Raw genomic sequence first — 22,877 nt, 5'->3', positions numbered from 1 at the left:
ACTATTCCTACCTGCGTCATATTGTCACTATTCCTACCTGCGTCACATTGTCACTATTCCTGTGCGTCACATTGTCACTATTCCTACCTGCGTCACATTCTCATTATTCCTACCTGCGTCACATTGTCACTATTCCTACCTGCGTCACATTCTCATTATTCCTACCTGCGTCACATTGTCACTATTCCTGCCTGCGTCACATTGTCACTATTCCTACCTGCGTCACATTGTCACTATTCCTACCTGCGTCACATTGTCACTATTTCTGCCTGCTTCACATTGTCACTATTCCTACCCGCGTCACATTGTCACTATTCCTGCGCGTCACATTGTCACTATTCCTACCTGCGTCACATTGTCACTATTCCTACCTGTGTCACATTGTCACTATTCCTACCTGCGTCATATTGTCACTATTCCTGTGCGTCACATTGTCACTATTCCTACCTGCGTCATATTGTCACTATTCCTGTGCGTTACATTGTCACTATTCCTACCTGCGTCACATTGTCACTATTCCTACCTGTGTCACATTGTCACTATTCCTACCTGCGTCATATTGTCACTATTCCTGTGCGTCACATTGTCACTATTCCTACCTGCGTCACATTGTCACCTTTCCTACCTGCGTCACATTGTCACTATTCCTGTGCGTCACATTGTCACTGTCCCTACCCGCGTCACATTGTCACTATTCCTGTGCGTTACATTGTCACTATTCCTACCTGTGTCACATTGTCACTATTCCTACCTGCGTCATATTGTCACTATTCCTGCCTGCGTCACATTGTCACTATTCCTGCCTGCGTCACATTGTCACTATTCCTGCCTGCGTCACATTGTCACTATTCCTACCTGCCTTACATTGTCACTATTCCTACCTGCGTCATATTGTCACTATTCCTGTCAGCGTTACATTGTCACTATTCCTGCCTGCGTCATATTGTCACTATTCCTACCTGCGTCACATTGTCACTATTCCTACCTGCGTCACATTGTCACTATTCCTGTGCGTTACATTGTCACTATTCCTACCTGCGTCATATTGTCACTATTCCTGTCAGCGTTACATTGTCACTATTCCTGCCTGCGTCATATTGTCACTATTCCTACCTGCGTCACATTGTCACTATTCCTACCTGCGTCACATTGTCACTATTCCTACCTGCGTCACATTGTCACTATTCCTGTGCGTTACATTGTCACTATTCCTACCTGCGTCACATTGTCACTATTCCTACCTGTGTCACATTGTCACTATTCCTACCTGCGTCATATTGTCACTATTCCTGTGCGTCACATTGTCACTATTCCTACCTGCGTCACATTGTCACCTTTCCTACCTGCGTCACATTGTCACTATTCCTGTGCGTCACATTGTCACTGTCCCTACCCGCGTCACATTGTCACTATTCCTACCTGCGTCATATTGTCACTATTCCTGCCTGCGTCATATTGTCACTATTCCTGCCTGCGTCACATTGTCACTATTCCTGTGCGTTACATTGTCACTATTCCTACCTGTGTCACATTGTCACTATTCCTACCTGCGTCATATTGTCACTATTCCTGCCTGCGTCACATTGTCACTATTCCTGTGCGTTACATTGTCACTATTCCTACCTGTGTCACATTGTCACTATTCCTACCTGCGTCATATTGTCACTATTCCTGCCTGCGTCACATTGTCACTATTCCTACCTGTGTCACATTGTCACTATTCCTACCTGCGTCATATTGTCACTATTCCTGCCTGCGTCACATTGTCACTATTCCTGTGCGTTACATTGTCACTATTCCTACCTGTGTCACATTGTCACTATTCCTACCTGCGTCATATTGTCACTATTCCTGCCTGCGTCACATTGTCACTATTCCTGTGCGTTACATTGTCACTATTCCTACCTGTGTCACATTGTCACTATTCCTACCTGCGTCACATTGTCACTATTCCTACCTGCGTCACATTGTCACTATTCCTACCTGCGTCATATTGTCACTATTCCTTACTGCGTTACATTGTCACTATTCCTGTCAGCGTTACATTGTCACTATTCCTACCCGCGTCACATTGTCACTATTCCTACCTGCGTCACATTGTCACTATTCCTGCCTGCGTCACATTGTCACTATTCCTGCCTGCGTCACATTGTCACTATTCCTGCCTGCGTCATATTGTCACTATTCCTACCTGCGTCATATTGTCACTATTCCTACCTGCGTCACATTGTCACTATTCCTGCCTGCGTCACATTGTCACTGTCCCTACCCACGTCACATTGTCACTTTTCCTACCTGCGTCACATTGTCACTATTCCTGTCTGCGTCACATTATCACTATTCCTACCTGCGTCATATTGTCACTATTCCTACCTGCGTCACACTGTCACTATTCCTACCCGCATCACATTGTCACTATTCCTACCCGCGTCACATTGTCACTATTCCTGCCTGCGTCACATTGTCACTATTTCTGCCTGCGTCACATTGTCACTATTTCTGCCTGCGTCACATTGTCGCTATTCCTGCCTGCGTCACATTGTCACTATTCCTACCTGCGTCACATTGTCACTATTCCTACCTGCGTCACATTGTCACTATTCCTACCTGCGTCACATTGTCACTATTTCTACCTACGTCACATTGTCACTATTCCTGCCTGCGTCACATTGTCACTATTCCTACCCGCATCACATTGTCACTATTCCTGCCTGCGTCACATTCTCATTATTCCTGCCTGCGTCACATTCTCATTATTCCTGCCTGCGTCACATTCTCATTATTCCTGCCTGCGTCACATTGTCACTATTCCTGCCTGCGTCACATTGTCACTATTCCTGCCTGCGTCACATTGTCACTATTTCTACCCGCGTCACATTGTCACTATTCCTGCCTGTGTCACACTGTCACTATTCCTGCCTGCATCACATTGTCACTATTCCTACCCGCGTCACATTGTCACTATTCCTACCCGCGTCACATTGTCACTATTCCTACCCGCGTCACATTGTCACTATTCCTGCCTGCGTCACATTATCACTATTCCTGCCTGCATCACATTGTCACTATTCCTACCCGCGTCACATTGTCACTATTCCTACCTACATCACATTGTCACTTTTCCTACCCGCGTCACATTGTCACTATTCCTACCCGCGTCACATTGTCACTATTCCTACCTACGTCACATTGTCACTTTTCCTACCCGCGTCACATTGTCACTATTCCTACCCGCGTCACATTGTCACTATTCCTACCCGCGTCACATTGTCACTATTCCTACCCGCGTCACATTGTCACTATTCCTACCTACATCACATTGTCACTATTCCTACCCGCGTCACATTGTCACTATTCCTACCCGCGTCACATTGTCACTATTCCTACCCGCGTCACATTGTCACTATTCCTGCCTGCGTCACATTGTCACTATTCCTACCCGCGTCACATTGTCACTATTCCTGCCTGCGTCACATTGTCACTATTCCTACCTACGTCACATTGTCACTATTCCTACCCGCGTCACATTGTCACTATTCCTACCCGCGTCACATTGTCACTATTCCTGCCTGCGTCACATTGTCACTATTCCTACCTGCGTCACATTGTCATTATTCCTGCGCGTCACATTGTCACTATTCCTACCCGCGTCACATTGTCGCTATTCCTGCCTGCGTCACATTGTCACTATTCCTGCCTGCGTCACATTGTCACTATTCCTGTCTGCGTTACATTGTCACTATTCCTGTCTGCGTTACATTGTCACTATTCCTACCTGCGTCACTTTGTCATTATTCCTGCCTGCATCATATTGTCACTATTCCTACCTGCGTCACATTGTCACTATTCCTGCCTGCGTCACATTCTCATTATTCCTGCCTGCGTCACATTGTCACTATTCCTGCCTGCGTCACATTGTCACTATTCCTGCCTGCGTCACATTGTCACTATTCCTGCCTGCGTCACATTGTCACTATTCCTACCTGCGTCACATTCTCATTATTCCTGCCTGCGTCACATTGTCACTATTCCTGCCTGTGTCACATTGTCACTATTCCTGCCTGCTTCACAGTGTCACTATTCCTGCCTGCGTCACATTGTCACTATTCCTGCCTGCTTCACATTGTCACTATTCCTGCGTGTTACATTGTCTATATTCCTGCGTGTTACATTGTCACTATTCCTGCCTGCGTCACATTGTCACTATTCCTGCCTGCTTCACATTGTCACTATTCCTGCGTGTTACACTGTCACTATTCCTACCCGCGTCACACTGTCACTATTCCTACCCGCGTCACATTGTCACTATTCCTACCCGCGTCACATTGTCACTATTCCTACCCGCGTCACATTGTCACTATTCCTACCCGCGTCACATTGTTACTATTCCTGCCTGCGTCACATTGTCACTATTCCTGCCTGTGTCACACTGTCACTAATCCTACCTGCGTCACATTATCACTATTCCTACCTGCGTCACACTGTCACTATTCCTACCTGCGTCACATTGTCACTATTCCTACCTGCGTCACACTGTCACTATTCCTTCCTGCGTCACATTGTCACTATTTCTGCCTGCGTCACATTGTCATTATTCCTGCCTGCGTCACACTGTCACTATTCCTACCCGCGTCACATTGTCACTAATCCTGCCTGCGTCACATTGTCATTATTCCTGCCTGCGTCACATTGTCAAATTCCTACGCGTCACATTGTCACTATTCCTGCTTGTGTCACATTGTCACTATTCCTACCCGCATCACATTGTCACTATTCCGGCTTGTGTCACATTGCCACTATTCCTGTCTGCGTCACATTTTCACTATTCCTGCCTGCATCATATTGTCACTATTTCTGCCTGCGTCACATTTCACTATTCCTACCCGCGTCACATTGTCACTATTCCTGCCTGCGTCACATTGTCACTATTCCTGTCTGCGTTACATTGTCACTATTCCTACGCGCGTCACATTGTCACTATTCCTGCGCGTCACATTGTCACTATTCCTACCTACGTCACATTGTCACTATTTCTGCCTGCGTCACATTTCACTATTCCTACCCGCATCACATTGTCACTATTCCTGCCTGCATCACATTGTCACTATTCCTGTCTGCGTTACATTGTCACTATTCTTACGCGCGTCACACTGTCACTATTCCTGCGCGTCACGTTGTCACTATTCCTACCCGCGTCACATTGTCGCTATTCCTGTCTGCGTTACATTGTCACTATTCCTGTCTGCGTTACATTGTCACTATTCCTACCTGCGTCACATTGTCATTATTCCTGCCTGCGTCACATTGTCACTATTCCTACCTGCGTCACATTGTCACTATTCCTACCTGCGTCACATTCTCATTATTCCTGCCTGCGTCACATTGTCACTATTCCTGCCTGCGTCACATTGTCACTATTCCTACCTGCGTCACATTGTCACTATTCCTACCTGCGTCACATTCTCATTATTCCTGCCTGCGTCACATTGTCACTATTCCTACCTGCGTCACATTCTCATTATTCCTGCTTGCGTCACATTGTCACTATTCCTGCCTGCTTCACAGTGTCACTATTCCTGCGTGTTACATTGTCTATATTCCTGCGTGTTACATTATCACTATTCCTGCCTGCGTCACATTGTCACTATTCCTACCCGCGTCACATTGTCACTATTCCTACCCGCGTCACATTGTCACTATTCCTGCCTGCTTCACATTGTCACTATTCCTGCCTGCTTCACATTGTCACTATTTCTGCCTGCTTCACATTGTCACTATTCCTGCCTGCGTCACATTGTCACTATTCCTGCCTGCTTCACATTGTCACTATTCCTGCCTGCTTCACATTGTCACTATTCCTGCCTGCGTCACATTGTCACTATTCCTGCCTGCGTCACATTGTCACTATTCCTGCCTGCGTCACATTGTCACTATTCCTACCTGCGTCACATTGTCACTATTCCTGTGCGTCACATTGTCACTATTCCTGCCTGCGTCACATTGTCACTATTCCTGCCTGCGTCACATTGTCACTATTCCTACCTGCGTCACATTGTCACTATTCCTGTGCGTCACATTGTCACTATTCCTGCCTGCGTCACATTGTCACTATTCCTGCCTGCTTCACATTGTCACTATTCCTGCCTGCGTCACACTGTCACTATTCCTACCTGCGTCACATTGTCACTATTCCTGTGCGTCACATTGTCACTATTCCTGCCTGCGTCACATTGTCACTATTCCTGCCTGCTTCACATTGTCACTATTCCTACCTGCGTCACATTGTCACTATTTCTGCCTGCGTCACATTGTCACTATTCCTGCCTGCGTCACATTGTCACTATTCCTACCCGCGTCACATTGTCACTATTCCTGCCTGCTTCACATTGTCACTATTCCTGCCTGCGTCACATTGTCACTATTCCTGCGTGTTACATTGTCATTATTCCTGCCTGCTTCACATTGTCATTATTCCTGCCTGCGTCACATTCTCATTATTCCTGCCTGCGTCACATTGTCACTATTCCTGCCTGCGTCACATTGTCACTATTCCTACCTGCGTCACATTGTCACTATTCCTACCTGCGTCACATTGTCACTATTCCTACCTGCGTCACATTGTCACTATTCCTGCCTGCTTCACATTGTCACTATTCCTGCCTGCTTCACATTGTCACTATTCCTGCCTGCTTCACATTGTCACTATTCCTACCTGCGTCACATTGTCACTATTCCTACCTGCGTCACATTGTCACTATTCCTGCCTGCTTCACATTGTCATTATTCCTGCCTGCTTCACATTGTCACTATTCCTGCCTGCGTCACATTGTCACTATTCCTGCCTGCGTCACATTCTCATTATTCCTGCCTGCGTCACATTGTCACTATTCCTACCTGCGTCACATTGTCACTATTTCTGCCTGCGTCACATTGTCACTATTCCTACCTGCGTCACATTGTCACTATTCCTGTGCGTCACATTGTCACTATTCCTACCTGCGTCACATTGTCACTATTCCTGCCTGCGTCACATTGTCACTATTCCTGCCTGCTTCACATTGTCACTATTCCTGCCTGCGTCACATTCTCATTATTCCTGCCTGCGTCACATTGTCACTATTCCTACCTGCGTCACATTGTCACTATTTCTGCCTGCGTCACATTGTCACTATTCCTACCTGCGTCACATTGTCACTATTCCTGTGCGTCACATTGTCACTATTCCTACCTGCGTCACATTGTCACTATTCCTGCCTGCGTCACATTGTCATTATTCCTGCCTGCTTCACATTGTCACTATTCCTGCCTGCGTCACATTGTCATTATTCCTGCCTGCTTCACATTGTCACTATTCCTGCCTGCTTCACATTGTCACTATTCCTGCGTGTTACATTGTCTATATCCCTGCGTGTTACATTGTCACTATTCCTGCCTGCGTCACATTGTCACTATTCCTGCCTGCTTCACATTGTCACTATTCCTGCGTGTTACATTGTCACTATTCCTGCCTGCTTCACATTGTCACTATTCCTGCCTGCGTCACATTGTCACTATTACTGCCTGCGTCACATTGTCACTATTCCTGCCTGCTTCACATTGTCACTATTCCTACCTGCGTCACACTGTCACTATTCCTACCTGCGTCACATTGTCACTATTCCTGCGTGTTACACTGTCACTATTCCTACCCGCGTCACACTGTCACTATTCCTACCCGCGTCACATTGTCACTATTCCTACCCGCGTCACATTGTCACTATTCCTACCCGCGTCACATTGTCACTATTCCTGCCTGCGTCACATTGTCACTATTCCTACCTGCGTCACATTGTCACTATTCCTGCCTGCGTCACATTGTCATTATTCCTGCCTGCTTCACATTGTCACTATTCCTGCCTGCGTCACATTGTCATTATTCCTGCCTGCTTCACATTGTCACTATTCCTGCCTGCTTCACATTGTCACTATTCCTGCGTGTTACATTGTCTATATCCCTGCGTGTTACATTGTCACTATTCCTGCCTGCGTCACATTGTCACTATTCCTGCCTGCTTCACATTGTCACTATTCCTGCGTGTTACATTGTCACTATTCCTGCCTGCTTCACATTGTCACTATTCCTGCCTGCGTCACATTGTCACTATTACTGCCTGCGTCACATTGTCACTATTCCTGCCTGCTTCACATTGTCACTATTCCTACCTGCGTCACACTGTCACTATTCCTACCTGCGTCACATTGTCACTATTCCTGCGTGTTACACTGTCACTATTCCTACCCGCGTCACACTGTCACTATTCCTACCCGCGTCACATTGTCACTATTCCTACCCGCGTCACATTGTCACTATTCCTACCCGCGTCACATTGTCACTATTCCTGCCTGCGTCACATTGTCACTATTCCTGCCTGCGTCACACTGTCACTATTCCTACCTGCGTCACATTATCACTATTCCTACCTGCGTCACACTGTCACTATTCCTTCCTGCGTCACATTGTCACTATTTCTGCCTGCGTCACATTGTCACTATTCCTACCCGCGTCACATTGTCACTATTCCTGCCTGCGTCACATTGTCACTATTCCTGCCTGCGTCACACTGTCACTATTCCTACCTGCGTCACATTATCACTATTCCTTCCTGCGTCACAATGTCACTATTCCTACCTGCGTTACATTGTCACTATTCCTGCCTGCTTCACATTGTCACTATTCCTGCCTGCTTCACATTGTCACTATTCCTACGCGCGTCACATTGTCAACTATTCCTACCTGCGTCACATTGTCACTATTCCTGCGCGTCACATTTCACTATTCCTACCCGCGTCACATTGTCACTATTCCTGCCTGCGTCACATTGTCACTATTCCTGTCTGCGTTACATTGTCACTATTCCTACGCGCGTCACATGGTCACTATTCCTGCGCGTCACATTGTCACTATTCCTACCCGCGTCACATTGTCACTATTCCTACCCGCGTCACATTGTCACTATTCCTACCCGCGTCACATTGTCACTATTCCTACCCGCGTCACATTGTCCCTATTCCTGCCTGCGTCACATCGTCACTATTCCTGTCTGCGTTACATTGTCACTATTCCTGCGTGTTACATTGACACTATTCCTGCGTGTCACATTCTCACTATTCCTGCGCGTCACACTGTTACTGTTCCTACCTGCGTTTCATTGTCGCTACTCCTGCCTGCGTCACATTGTTCTTGCCTACTGTATGTTACATTGTCGCTGTTCCTGCTTATGTTACATTGTCGCTGTTCCTGCCTATGTTACAGTACGTTGTTGCTGCCTATGTTACAGTACGTTGATGCTGTTGCTGCCTATGTTACAGTACGTTAATGCTGTTGCTGCCTATGTTACAGTACGTTGATGCTGTTGCTGCCTATGTTACATTAAGTTGATGCTGTTGCTGCCTATGTTACAGTACAGTGATGCTGTTGCTGCCTATGTTACAGTACGTTGATGCTGTTGCTGCCTATGTTACAGTACATTGTCGATGTTCCTGCCTATGTTACAGTACATTGTCGATGTTCCTGCCTATGTTATAGTACGTTGATGCTGTTGCTGCCTATGTTACAGTACGGTGATGCTGTTGCTGCCTATGTTACAGTACGTTGATGTTGTTGCTGTCTGTTACAGTACGTTGGTGCTGTTGCTGCCTATGTTACAGTACGTTGCTGTCTGTGTTACAGTACGTTGATGCTGTTGCTGCCTATGTTACAGTACGTTGCTGTCTGTGTTACAGTACGTTGATGCTGTTCCTGCCTATGTTACAGTACGTTGTTGATGTTCCTGCCTATGTTACAGTACGTTGACGCTGTTGCTGCCTATGTTACAGTAGGTTGAGGCTGTTCTTGCCTATGTTACAGTACGTTGATGCTGTTGATGCCTATGTTACAGTATGTTGTCGATGTTCCAGCCTCTGTTACAGTATGTTGATGCTGTTGCTACCTATGTTACAGTACAGTGATGCTGTTGCTGCCTAAGTTTCAGTACGTTGTCGATGTTCCTGCCTATGTTACAGTACATTGTTGATGCTTCTGTCTATGTTACAGTACGTTGATGCTGTTGATGCCTATGTTACAGTATGTTGTCGATGTTCCAGCCTCTGTTACAGTATGTTGATGCTGTCGCTACCTATGTTACAGTACAGTGATGCTGTTGCTGCCTAAGTTTCAGTACGTTGTCGATGTTCCTGCCTATGTTACAGTACATTGTCGATGTTTCTGCCTATGTTACAGTACGTTGTCGATGTTCCTGCCTATGTTACAGTACGTTGTCGATGTTTCTGCCTATGTTACAGTACGTTGATGCTGTTGCTGCCTATGGAACAGTACGTTGAAGCTGTTGCTATGTTACAGTACGTTGATGCTGTTCCTGCCTATGTTACAGTATGTTGCTGCCTATGTTACAGTACGTTGATGCTGTTCCTGCCTATGTTACAGTACGTTGCTGATGTCCCTGCCTATGTTACAGTACGTTGCTGATGTACCTGCCTATGTTACAGTACGTTGCTGATGTCCCTGCCTATGTTACAGTACGTTAATGCTGTTGTTGCCTATGTTACAGTAGGACAATGCTGTTCCTGCCTATGTTACAGTACGTTGTCGATGTTGCTGCCTATGTTACAGTAGGATGATGCTATTGCTGCCTATGTTACAGTACGTTGATGCTGTTCCTGCCTATGTTACAGTCCGTTGTCGATGTTGCTGCCTGTAACAGTACGTTTATGCTGTTACTGCCTATGTTACAGTACGTTGATGCTGTTACTGCCTATGTTACAGTACGTTGATGCTGTTGCTGCCTATGTTACAGTATGTTGATGCTGTTCCTGCCTATGTTACAGTACGTTGATGCTGTTCCTGCCTATGTTACAGAACGGTGATACTGTTGCTGCCTATGTTACAGAACGGTGATGCTGTTGCTGCCTATGTTACAGTACATTGTTGCTGTTCCTGTCTATGTTACACTGACACTACTTACTTCTCTCTTACAGTAGCTATATACCTTGGTATAAAGCGTCGGCCCACTCCAGCCTGCTCAGACCTTCCGGGGATGTGAGGAAATCCACCCGACGCCCTCCCTTGAATTCGCCAGCCCCCTCCGCTGCTCCCAGTGAATCCTACCCAGTGGGCAAACCCCGGCCCCTACCGGGCAAGCTGCGCCCTCTTGTCACCGTTGGGACGCTGGGACTATAAAGAAGGGAGGTATTATTTCTGTGAGAATCCACTGGGATGCTACTGGGACAAGCTCACCGAGGATCAGCCATGCCTAGACTGGGTGACGGCCACGCCCACGTGCCGTTGGGATGCTGTGCCTTTAAGATGGACCCTCCTGCTTTTTTGGACTGCCACACCCAATACATGTATTTGGAGGAGCTGTGTTATAAAGGGGGGTTTATGCCCCTTTTGGATGTGCCACGCCCACTTATGTCTTTAGAGAGGACGATGATGTAAGAGAGGGAGCTATGACATCACAGGGGGTTTTACTTCGGGTTCTGCCCAGTGTCATATGGGACCGGTTACAATGCTGGATCAGTGTCATATAATAATAATTATAGTAATAATGATATGTCTCTGGTAATGATCATATAACTGAGCCCCTCCCGTAATGTATGTGCTATGTTACTGAGCCCCTTCTGTAGTAATGCCTGGTCACATGTTCAGTGGTCTCTCGCCACGTGCAGGGCGTGCGTTCTGTGTGTGACACAGTGTACTCGCACATGGCACTGAGTGTGCAATACTGTACAATGTTGTGTGAGGACTGAGACACCCACTGTCAGCATCTGTACAGTAATACCGATTGTGCGTCCTTATATACCGCCATCAGCCCAGGTGCAGTGTCTCTATCTGACCACGCCTCCACTGCCTGTGCGTCCTTATATACCGCCATCAGCCCAGGTGCAGTGTCTCTATCTGACCACGCCTCCACTGCCTGTGCGTCCTTATATACCGCCATCAGCCCAGGTGCAGTGTCTCTGACCACGCCTCCTCTGCCTGTGCGTCCTTATATACCGCCATCAGCCCAGGTGCAGTGTCTCTGTCTGACCACACCTCCTCTGCCTGTGCGTCCTTATATACCGCCATCAGCCCAGGTGCAGTGTCTCTGTCTGACCACGCCTCCTCTGCCTGTGCGTCCTTATATACCGCCATCAGCCCAGGTGCAGTGTCTCTGTCTGACCACGCCTCCTCTGCCTGCGCCTGAGGGTCCTTATATACCGCCATCAGCCCAGGTGCAGTGTCTCTGTCTGACCACGCCTCCTCTGCCTGCGCCTGTGCATCCTTATATACCGCCATCAGCTGCAGTGTCTCTGTCCTACCACGCCTCCTCTGCCGGCGCCTGTGCGTCCTTATATACCGCCATCAGCCCAGGTGCAGCGTCTCTGTCTGACCACGCCTCCTCTGCCGGCGCCTGTGCGTCATTATATACCGCCATCAGCCCAGGTGCAGCGTCTCTGTCTGACCACGCCTCCTCTGCCTGCGTCTGTGCGTCATTATATACCGCCATCAGCCCAGGTGCAGCGTCTCTGTCTGACCACGCCTCCGCTGCCTGCGCCTGTGCGTCCTTATATACCGCCGTCAGCCCAGGTGCAGTGTCTCTATCTGACCACGCCTCCACTGCCTGTGCGTCCTTATATACCGCCATCAGCCCAGGTGCAGTGTCTCTGTCTGACCACGCCTCCTCTGCCTGCGCCTGTGCGTCCTTATATACCGCCATCAGCCCAGGTGCAGTGTCTCTGTCTGACCACGCCTCCTCTGCCTGCGCCTGTGCGTCCTTATATACCGCCATCAGCCCAGGTGCAGTGTCTCTGTCTGACCACGCCTCCTCTGCCTGCGCCTGTGCGTCATTATATACCGCCATCAGCCCTATGGCAGGTGCAGTGTCTGTCTGACCACGCCTCCTCTGCCTGCGCCTGTGCGTCATTATATACCGCCATCAGCCCTATGGCAGGTGCAGTGTCTGTCTGACCACGCCTCCTCTGCCTGCGCCTGTGCGTCATTATATACCGCCATCAGCCCTATGGCAGGTGCAGTGTCTGTTTGACCACGCCTCCTCTGCCTGCGCCTGTGCGTCATTATATACCGCTATCAGCCCTATGACAGGTGCAGTGTCTCTATCTGACCACGCCTCCTCTGCCTGCGCCTGTGCGTCATTATATGTCTCTGTACACTGCGCCCTGTACTAATCCACTGTCTCTACACACTGCATTGTGTGTAGAATTATGTCATATTGGCTCCGCCCCCTCTGCACCGACTCGCGAATTGCGGCATACAACCGCAAGGGGGCAGGACTCCGGCCATTGAAAAAAAATAACCGTTTAATCCAGCATGGAGGTTTCTGGGTACTCTGACACCCCCCCTACATGCGCTAGTGCGCCCTGTACTAATCACATGGCTCTACACTGTACAGAGATACCGCAGGTCGCAGGGAAACCCCCCCTACATGCGCTAGTGCGCCCTGTACTAATCACATGGCTCTACACTGTACAGAGATACTGCAGGTTGCAGGGAAACCCCCCCTACATGCGCTAGTGCACCCTGTACTAATCACATGGCTCTACACTGTACAGAGATACCGCAGGTTGCAGGGAAACCCCCCCTACATGCGCTAGTGCACCCTGTACTAATCACATGGCTCTACACTGTACAGAGATACCGCAGGTTGCAGGGAAACCCCCCCTACATGCGCTAGTGCACCCTGTACTAATCACATGGCTCTACACTGTACAGAGATACCGCAGGTTGCAGGGAAAAGTCAGAGAGAGAGCGAGAACCCGCATCCGTCTCTACACGTGGATCGTAAAGTATGAAAAAGTTCAAGAAATGAAAACAAATGTGTAAAACTCACGTCGCCCTAATGAGCGTATCCCGATATCTGAACACGGAGAATCCTGCGCTCTCTAATGTCCCGCGCTGTTATCCCTGTGTCCGCAGTGTGATTGGTTACTGGATATGTCAGATAGAGGAATTCCTGCGTCTATTCTCCATGTGTGTCATGTGAGCAGAGCTAGGGTAAGTCCCAGGCGGAGATACTGTGTACACCAGGCGGAGATACTGTACACCAGGCGGAGATACTGCGCACACCAGGCGGAGATACTGTACACCAGGCGGAGATACTGCGCACAGCAGGCGGAGATACTGCGCACAGCAGGCGGAGATACTGTGTACACCAGGCGGAGATACTGCGCACACCAGGCGGAGATACTGTGTACACCAGGCGGAGATACTGTGTACACCAGGCGGAGATACTGTGTACACCAGGCGGAGATACTGCGCACACCAGGCGGAGATACTGTGTACACCAGGCGGAGATACTGCGCACACCAGGCGGTGATACTGTGTACACCAGGCGGAGATACTGCGCACACCAGGCGGAGATACTGTACACCAGGCGGAGATACTGCGCACAGCAGGCGGAGATACTGTGTACACCAGGCGGAGATACTGCGTACACCAGGCGGAGATACTGTACACCAGGCGGAGATACTGCGCACACCAGGCGGAGATACTGTGTACACCAGGCGGAGATACTGCGCACACCAGGCGGAGATACTGTGTACACCAGGCGGAGATACTGCGCACACCAGGCGGTGATACTGCGTACACCAGGCGGAGATACTGCGCACACCAGGCGGAGATACTGTACACCAGGCGGAGATACTGCGCACACCAGGCGGAGATACTGTGTACACCAGGCGGAGATACTGCGCACACCAGGCGGTGATACTGTGTACACCAGGCGGAGATACTGCGCACAGCAGGCGGAGATACTGCGTACACCAGGCGGAGATACTGCGCACACCAGGCGGAGATACTGTGTACACCAGGCGGAGATACTGCGTACACCAGGCGGAGATACTGCGCACAGCAGGCGGAGATACTGCGCACACCAGGCGGTGATACTGTGTACACCAGGCGGAGATACTGTGTACACCAGGCGGAGATACTGCGCACAGCAGGCGGAGATACTGCGTGCACCAGGCGGAGATACTGCGCGCACCAGGCGGTGATACTGTGTACACCAGGCGGAGATACTGCGCACAGCAGGCGGAGATACTGTGTACACCAGGCGGAGATACTGCGCACAGCAGGCGGTGATACTGCGTGCACCAGGCGGAGATACTGCGCACACCAGGCGGTGATACTGTGTGCACCAGGCGGAGATACTGTGTACACCAGGCGGAGATACTGCGCACAGCAGGCGGAGATACTGCGTACACCAGGCGGAGATACTGCACACCAGGCGGTGATACTGTGTACACCAGGCGGAGATACTGTGTACACCAGGCGGAGATACTGCGCACACCAGGCAGAGATACTGCGCACACCAGGCGGAGATACTGCGCACACCAGGCGGAGATACTGTACACCAGGCGGTGATACTGTGTACACCAGGCGGAGATACTGTGTACACCAGGCGGAGATACTGCGCACAGCAGGCGGAGATACTGCGCACACCAGGCGGTGATACTGTGTACACCAGGCGGAGATACTGTGTACACCAGGCGGAGATACTGCGCACAGCAGGCGGAGATACTGCGTGCACCAGGCGGAGATACTGCGCGCACCAGGCGGTGATACTGGGTACACCAGGCGGAGATACTGCGCACAGCAGGCGGAGATACTGTGTACACCAGGCGGAGATACTGCGCACACCAGGCGGTGATACTGTGTACACCAGGCGGAGATACTGCGCACACCAGGCGGTGATACTGTGTACACCAGGCGGAGATACTGCGCACAGCAGGCGGAGATACTGTGTACACCAGGCGGAGATACTGCGCACAGCAGGCGGAGATACTGTGTACACCAGGCGGAGATACTGCGCACACCAGGCGGTGATACTGTGTGCACCAGGCGGAGATACTGCGCACACCAGGCGGTGATACTGTGTACACCAGGCGGAGATACTGCGCACACCAGGCGGTGATACTGTGTGCACCAGGCGGAGATACTGCGCACACCAGGCGGTGATACTGTGTACACCAGGCGGAGATACTGCGCACACCAGGCGGTGATACTGTGTACACCAGGCGGAGATACTGTGTACACCAGGCGGAGATACTGCGCACACCAGGCGGAGATACTGCGCACACCAGGCGGTGATACTGCGCACACCAGGCGGAGATACTGCGCACACCAGGCGGAGATACTGCGCACACCAGGCGGAGATACTGCGCACACCAGGCGGTGATACTGTACACCAGGCGGAGATACTGCGCACACCAGGCGGAGATACTGTGTACACCAGGCGGAGATACTGCGCACACCAGGCGGTGATACTGTGTACACCAGGCGGTGATACTGCGCACACCAGGCGGAGATACTGCGCACACCAGGCGGTGATACTGTACACCAGGCGGAGATACTGCGCACACCAGGCGGAGATACTGCGCACACCAGGCGGTGATACTGTACACCAGGCGGAGATACTGCGCACACCAGGCGGAGATACTGCGCACACCAGGCGGAGATACTGCGCACACCAGGCGGAGATACTGCGCACACCAGGCGGAGATACTGCGCACACCAGGCGGAGATACTGCGCACACCAGGCGGAGATACTGCGTACACCAGGCGGAGATACTGTGTACACCAGGCAGAGATACTGCGCACACCAGGCGGAGATACTGTGTACACCAGGCGGAGATACTGCGCACACCAGGCGGAGATACTGTGTACACCAGGCGGAGATACTGCGCACACCAGGCGGAGATACTGCGTACACCAGGCGGAGATACTGCGTACACCAGGCAGAGATACTGCGCACACCAGGCGGAGATACTGTGTACACCAGGCGGAGATACTGTGTACACCAGGCGGAGATACTGCGCACACCAGGCGGAGATACTGTGTACACCAGGCGGAGATACTGCGCACACCAGGCGGTGATACTGTACACCAGGCGGAGATACTGTACACCAGGCGGAGATACTGTGTACACCAGGCGGAGATACTGTGTACACCAGGCGGAGATACTGCGCGCACCAGGCGGTGATACTGTACACCAGGCGGAGATACTGCGCACACCAGGCGGAGATACTGCGCACAGCAGGCGGAGATACTGCACACCAGGCGGAGATACTGTACACCAGGCGGAGATACTGCGCACACCAGGTGGAGATACTGTGTACACCAGGCGGAGATACTGCGCACACCAGGCGGAGATACTGTGTACACCAGGCGGAGATACTGCGCACAGCAGGCGGAGATACTACGCGCACCAGGTGGAGATACTGCGCACACCAGGCGGAGATACTGCGCGCACCAGGCGGAGATACTGCGCGCACCAGGCGGAGATACTGCGCACATCAGGCGGAGATACTGCGCACATCAGGCGGAGATACTGGGTACACCAGGCGGAGATACTGCGCACATCAGGCGGAGATACTGCGCACACCAGGCGGAGATACTGCGCACAGCAGGCGGAGATACTGCGTACACCAGGCGGAGATACTGCACACCAGGCGGAGATACTGCGCACACCAGGCGGAGATACTGCGCGCACCAGGCGGAGATACTGCGCGCACCAGGCGGAGATACTGCGCACATCAGGCGGAGATACTGCGCGCACCAGGCGGAGATACTGCGCGCACCAGGCGGAGATACTGTGTACACCAGGCGGAGATACTGCGCACAGCAGGCGGAGATACTGCGCGCACCAGGCGGAGATACTGCGCACACCAGGCGGAGATACTGCGCACAGCAGGCGGAGATACTGCGCACCAGGCGGAGATACTGCGTACACCAGGCGGAGATACTGCGCACACCAGGCGGAGATACTGCGCGCACCAGGCAGAGATACTGCGCGCACCAGGCGGAGATACTGCGCACATCAGGCAGAGATACTGCGCGCACCAGGCGGAGATACTGCGCGCACCAGGCGGAGATACTGCGCGCACCAGGCGGAGATACTGCGCGCACCAGGCGGTGATACTACGCGCACCAGGCGGAGATACTGCGCACACCAGGCGGAGATACTGCGCGCACCAGGCGGAGATACTGTGTACACCAGGCGGAGATACTGTGTACACCAGGCGGAGATACTGCGCGCACCAGGCGGAGATACTGCGCGCACCAGGCGGAGATACTGCGCGCACCAGGCGGAGATACTGCGCGCACCAGGCGGAGATACTGCGCGCACCAGGCGGGGGCCATGTTATCTCCTTTCCCCCAGCACTAGTCTCTGACATTTCCATACACAGCATAGTGACAGATCTGAGTTACGGCGCAATAAGTGTATACACAATCTGTTCATCTCTCTGTCACTGGTATACAGGTAAATACGCCCCTTTTTATTCCCCGGTTATTTGCACACTACATTTGTACAAATCCGAACATAACGGGGTCCCGCACAGACCTCCGCTCCCAGCACGTAGTGTAGAATCCTCTCCCCTACAATGTACCCAAAATCTATTTATTAAACTCCCCTCTTATCCCTCACGTTGTGTTGTGTGATTATTGTGTGGTAGTGCGCAGATATATATAGAGGTGCTGTATATACAGTTCTCTGCCGGAACGCCGGTCACACTCTGATACAGTTCTCAGAACGACTTACAGTCGTGTCATTTAATAATGGAACAATAGCGTTATCGTCTCTGCACTCGTTATCAGAGGGAACATGGGCGACCTCCGACATCTCCCAACACATTCCTGAAACAGCGTTGCTCACAGCTTCATAGATAGATAGATAGATAGATAGATAGATAGATATACTGTGTATGTGTGTATATATATATATATATATATATATATATTTCTCTAACTTCCTAGTGGATGCTGGGGACTCCGTAAGGACCATGGGGAATAGACGGGCTCCGCAGGAGACTGGGCACTCTAAGAAAGATTTAGTACTACTGGTGTGCACTGGCTCCTCCCTTTATGCCCCTCCTCCAGACCTCAGTTAGAATCTGTGCCCGGACAGAGCTGGGTGCTCCTAGTGGGCTCTCCTGAGCTTGCTAAGAAGAAAGTATTTTAGTTAGGTTTTTTTATTTTCAGAGAGCTTCTGCTGGCAACAGACTCTTTGCTACGTGGGACTGAGGGGAGAGAAGCAAACCTACTAACTGCGGCTAGGTTGCGCTTCTTAGGCTACTGGACACCATTAGCTCCAGAGGGATTGAACACAGGAACCTAACCTTGGTCGTCCGTTCCCGGAGCCGCGCCGCCGTCCCCCTCGCAGAACCAGAAGAACAGAAGCAGCAGAAGCATGAAGACATCGAAATCGGCGGCTGAAGACTGTCTTCACTGAGGTAGCGCACAGCACTGCAGCTGTGCGCCATTGCTCCCACAGCACACCGCACACTCCGGTCACTGTAGGGTGCCGGGCGCAGGGGGGGGGGGGGGGGGGCGCGCCCTGGGCAGCAATTTAATTACCTTTTTGGCAAAAATAGACATATATACAGTCTGGGACTGTATATATGCCCGAGCCCCCGCCATTTTTTACACATTAAAGCGGGACAGAAGCCCGCCGCTGAGGGGGCGGGGCCTTCTTCCTCAGCACACCAGCACCATTTTCTCTTCACAGCTCCGCTGGAAGGACGCTCCCCAGGCTCTCCCCTGCAGTATTCAGGTGCATTAGAGGGTAAAAAAGAGAGGGGGGGCACATAAATTTAGGCGCAGAGATATATTTAACAGCAGCTACGGGGTAAACACTAAGGTACAGTGTAATCCCTGGGTTATATAGCGCTGGGGTGTGTGCTGGCATACTCTCTCTCTGTCTCCCCAAAAGCCTTTGTGGGGTCCTGTCCTCAGTCAGAGCATTCCCTGTGTGTGTGCTGTGTGTTGGTACGCCTGTGTCGACATGTTTGATGAGGAAGGATACGTGGAGGCAGAACAAGTGCAGCTGAGTGTGGTGTCGCCGCCGACGGTGCCGACACCTGATTGGATGGATATGTGGAAGGTGTTAAATGATAATGTAAACTCCTTGCATAACAGATTGGATAAAACTGTAACCGGAGGACAGGCAGGGTCTCAACCCATGCCTGCTCCTACAGCGCAGAGGCCCTCAGGGTCCCAAAAGCACACACTGTCACAGATAGTTGACACAGATGTCGACACGGAATCGGACTCCAGTGTCAATGACGATGAGACAAAGTTGCAGCCTAAAATGGCTAAAGCCATCCGCTACATGATGGTAGCAATGAAGGATGTATTACACATTTCTGAGGAAAATCCTGTCCCTGACAAGAGGATTTATATGTATGGGGAGAAAAAGCAAGAAGTGACTTTTCCCCCTTCCCATGAGTTAAATGAGTTATGTGAAAAAGCGTGGGATTCCCCTGACAGGAAGGTGATAATTTCCAAGAGATTACTTATGGCGTATCCTTTCCCGCCAACGGACAGGTAACGCTGGGAATCCTCCCCTAGGGTAGATAAAGCTCTGACACGCTTATCTAAGAAGGTGGCCCTGCCGTCACAGGATACGGCCTCCCTAAAGGATCCTGCGGATAGAAAGCAGGAAGCTATCCTGAAGTCTGTTTATACACATTCTGGCACACTACTGAGGCCAGCGATTGCTTCGGCCTGGATGTGTAGTGCGGTAGCTGCATGGACGGATACTCTGTCTGAGGAGTTAGATACCCTGGACAGGGACACTGTTCTAATGACCCTGGCACATATCAAGGACGCTGTCCTATATATGAGGGATGCCCAGAGGGACATTTGCCTGCTGGGCTCTAGAGTAAACGCAATGTCCATTTCTGCCAGAAGGGTCTTATGGACTCGGCAATGGACAGGTGATACCGACTCTAAAAAACACATGGAGGTTGTACCTTATAAGGGTGAGGAATTGTTTGGGGACGGTCTCTCAGACCTAGTTTCCACAGCTACGGCTGAGAAGTCAAATTTCTTGCCTTATGTCCCGCCACAGCCTAAGAAATCACCGTATTACCAAATGCAGTCCTTTCGTTCGCAAAAGAGCAAGAAAGTCAGAGGTGCGTCCTTTCTTGCCAGAGGCAGGGGTAGAGGAAAGAGGCTGCACCTTACAGCTAGTTCCCAGGAACAAAAGTCCTCCCCGGCTTCCACTAAATCCACCGCATGACACTGGGGCTCCACAGGCGGAGCCAGGAGCCGTGGGGGTGCGTCTCCGACATTTCAGCCACCAGTGGGTTCGCTCACAGGTGGATCCTTGGGCTATACAAATTGTGTCTCAGGGATACAAGCTGGAATTCGAGGTGACGCCCCCTCACCGTTACCTAAAATCGGCCTTACCAGCTTCCCCCATGGAAAGGGAGATAGTGTTGGCGGCAATTCACAAACTTTTTCTCCAGCAGGTGGTGGTAGAGGTTCCCCCCCCTTCAACGGGGAAGGGGCTACTATTCCACTATGTTTGTGGTACCGAAACCAGATGGTTCGGTGAGACCCATTTTAAATTTAAAATCCCTGAACATTTATCTGAAGAAATTCAAGTTCAAAATGGAATCGCTCAGAGCGGTCATTGCAAGCCTGGAAGAGGGGGATTTTATGGTGTCTCTGGGCATCAAGGATGCTTACTTGCATGTCCCCAGTTATCCGCCTCATCAGGAGTACCTCAGGTTTGTGGTACGGGACTGTCATTACCAATTCCAGACGTTGCCGTTTGGCCTGTCCACGGCACCGAGAGTTTTTACCAAGGTGATGGCGGAAATGATGGTGCTCCTTCGGAAGCAAGGGGTTACAATTATCCCATACTTGGACGATCTCCTCATAAAGGCGAGGTCCAGGGAGCAGTTGCTGATCAGCGTAGCACACTCTCAGGAAGTGTTGCGTCAGCACGGCTGGATTCTGAACATTCCAAAGTCGCAGCTGATTCCTGCGACGCGTCTGCCCTTCCTGGGCATGATTCCGGACACAGACCAGAAGAAGGTGTTTCTCCCGGAGGAGAAGGCTCAGGAGCTCGTGACTCTGGTCAGAGACCTCCTAAAGCCAAAACAGGTGTCGGTGCATCACTGCACACGAGACCTGGGAAAGATGGTGGCGTCATACGAAGCCATTCCCTTCGGCAGGTTCCATGCGAGGATCTTTCAGTGGGATCTGCTGGACAAGTGGTCCGGATCGCATCTTCAGATGCATCAGATGATCACCCTGTCCCCCAGGGCCAGGGTGTCTCTTCTGTGGTGGCTACAAGGTGCTCACCTCCTCAAGGGCTGCAGATTCGGCATACAGGACTGGGTCCTGGTGACCACGGATGCAAGCCTCCGAGGGTGGGGGGCAGTCACTCAAGGAAGAAACTTCCAAGGGCTGTGGTCAAGTCAGGAGACTTGTCTGCACATAAATATCCTGGAGCTACGGGCCATATACAACGCGCTGAGTCAAGCGGAGCCTCTGCTTCGAGACCAACCAGTGCTGATTCAGTCAGACAACATCACGGCAGTCGCTCATGTAAACCGCCAGGGCGGCACAAGAAGCAGGGTGGCTATGGCGGAAGCCACCAGGATTCTTCGTTGGGCGGAGAATCACGTGCAAGCACTGTCAGCAGTGTTCATTCCGGGAGTGAACAACTGGGAAGCAGACTTCCTCAGCAGACACGACCTCCACCCGGGAGAGTGGGGACTTCATCAAGAAGTCTTCATGCAGATTGTAAATCGATGGGAACTGCCACAGGTGGACATGATGGCGTCCCGCCTCAACAAAAAATTAAAGTGGTATTGCGCCAGGTCAAGGGACCCTCAGGCGATAGCTGTGGATCACTGGTGACACCGTGGGTATTCCAGTCGGTCTATGTGTTTCCTCCTCTTCCTCTCATACCCAGGGTACTGAGAATCGTAAGAAAAAGAGGAGTGAGAACAATACTCATTGTTCCGGATTGGCCAAGAAGGACTTGGTACCCGGAACTGCAAGAAATGCTCACAGAGGACCCATGGCCTCTGCCTCTCAGACAGGA

The 22,877-nt window shown here is 51.0% G+C and overlaps 1 protein-coding gene across 2 annotated transcripts in view; it reads left to right on the top strand.

Moving 5' to 3' along the window:
• MARK4 (microtubule affinity regulating kinase 4) overlaps positions 1–11,583 on the top strand; it is a 404,265-nt gene extending 392,682 nt beyond the window's left edge. The window contains exon 13 of one of the 2 annotated variants that reach the window (XM_063950480.1): positions 11,014–11,583. In XM_063950480.1, the coding sequence (XP_063806550.1) occupies positions 11,014–11,215 (202 nt within the window). In that variant the 3' untranslated portion in view covers positions 11,216–11,583. The remainder of the gene's footprint in view (positions 1–11,013) is intronic. The other variant, XM_063950481.1, reaches the window with a different exon arrangement.
• The last annotated feature ends 11,294 nt before the right edge of the window (positions 11,584–22,877 follow it).

This window comes from Pseudophryne corroboree (assembly GCF_028390025.1).
Source record: "Pseudophryne corroboree isolate aPseCor3 chromosome 8 unlocalized genomic scaffold, aPseCor3.hap2 SUPER_8_unloc_6, whole genome shotgun sequence".
Classification (NCBI taxonomy): Eukaryota; Metazoa; Chordata; class Amphibia; order Anura; family Myobatrachidae; genus Pseudophryne; species Pseudophryne corroboree.
Note: the sequence above shows the minus strand (reverse complement) of the source record. Positions and strands in the feature narration are given on the sequence as shown.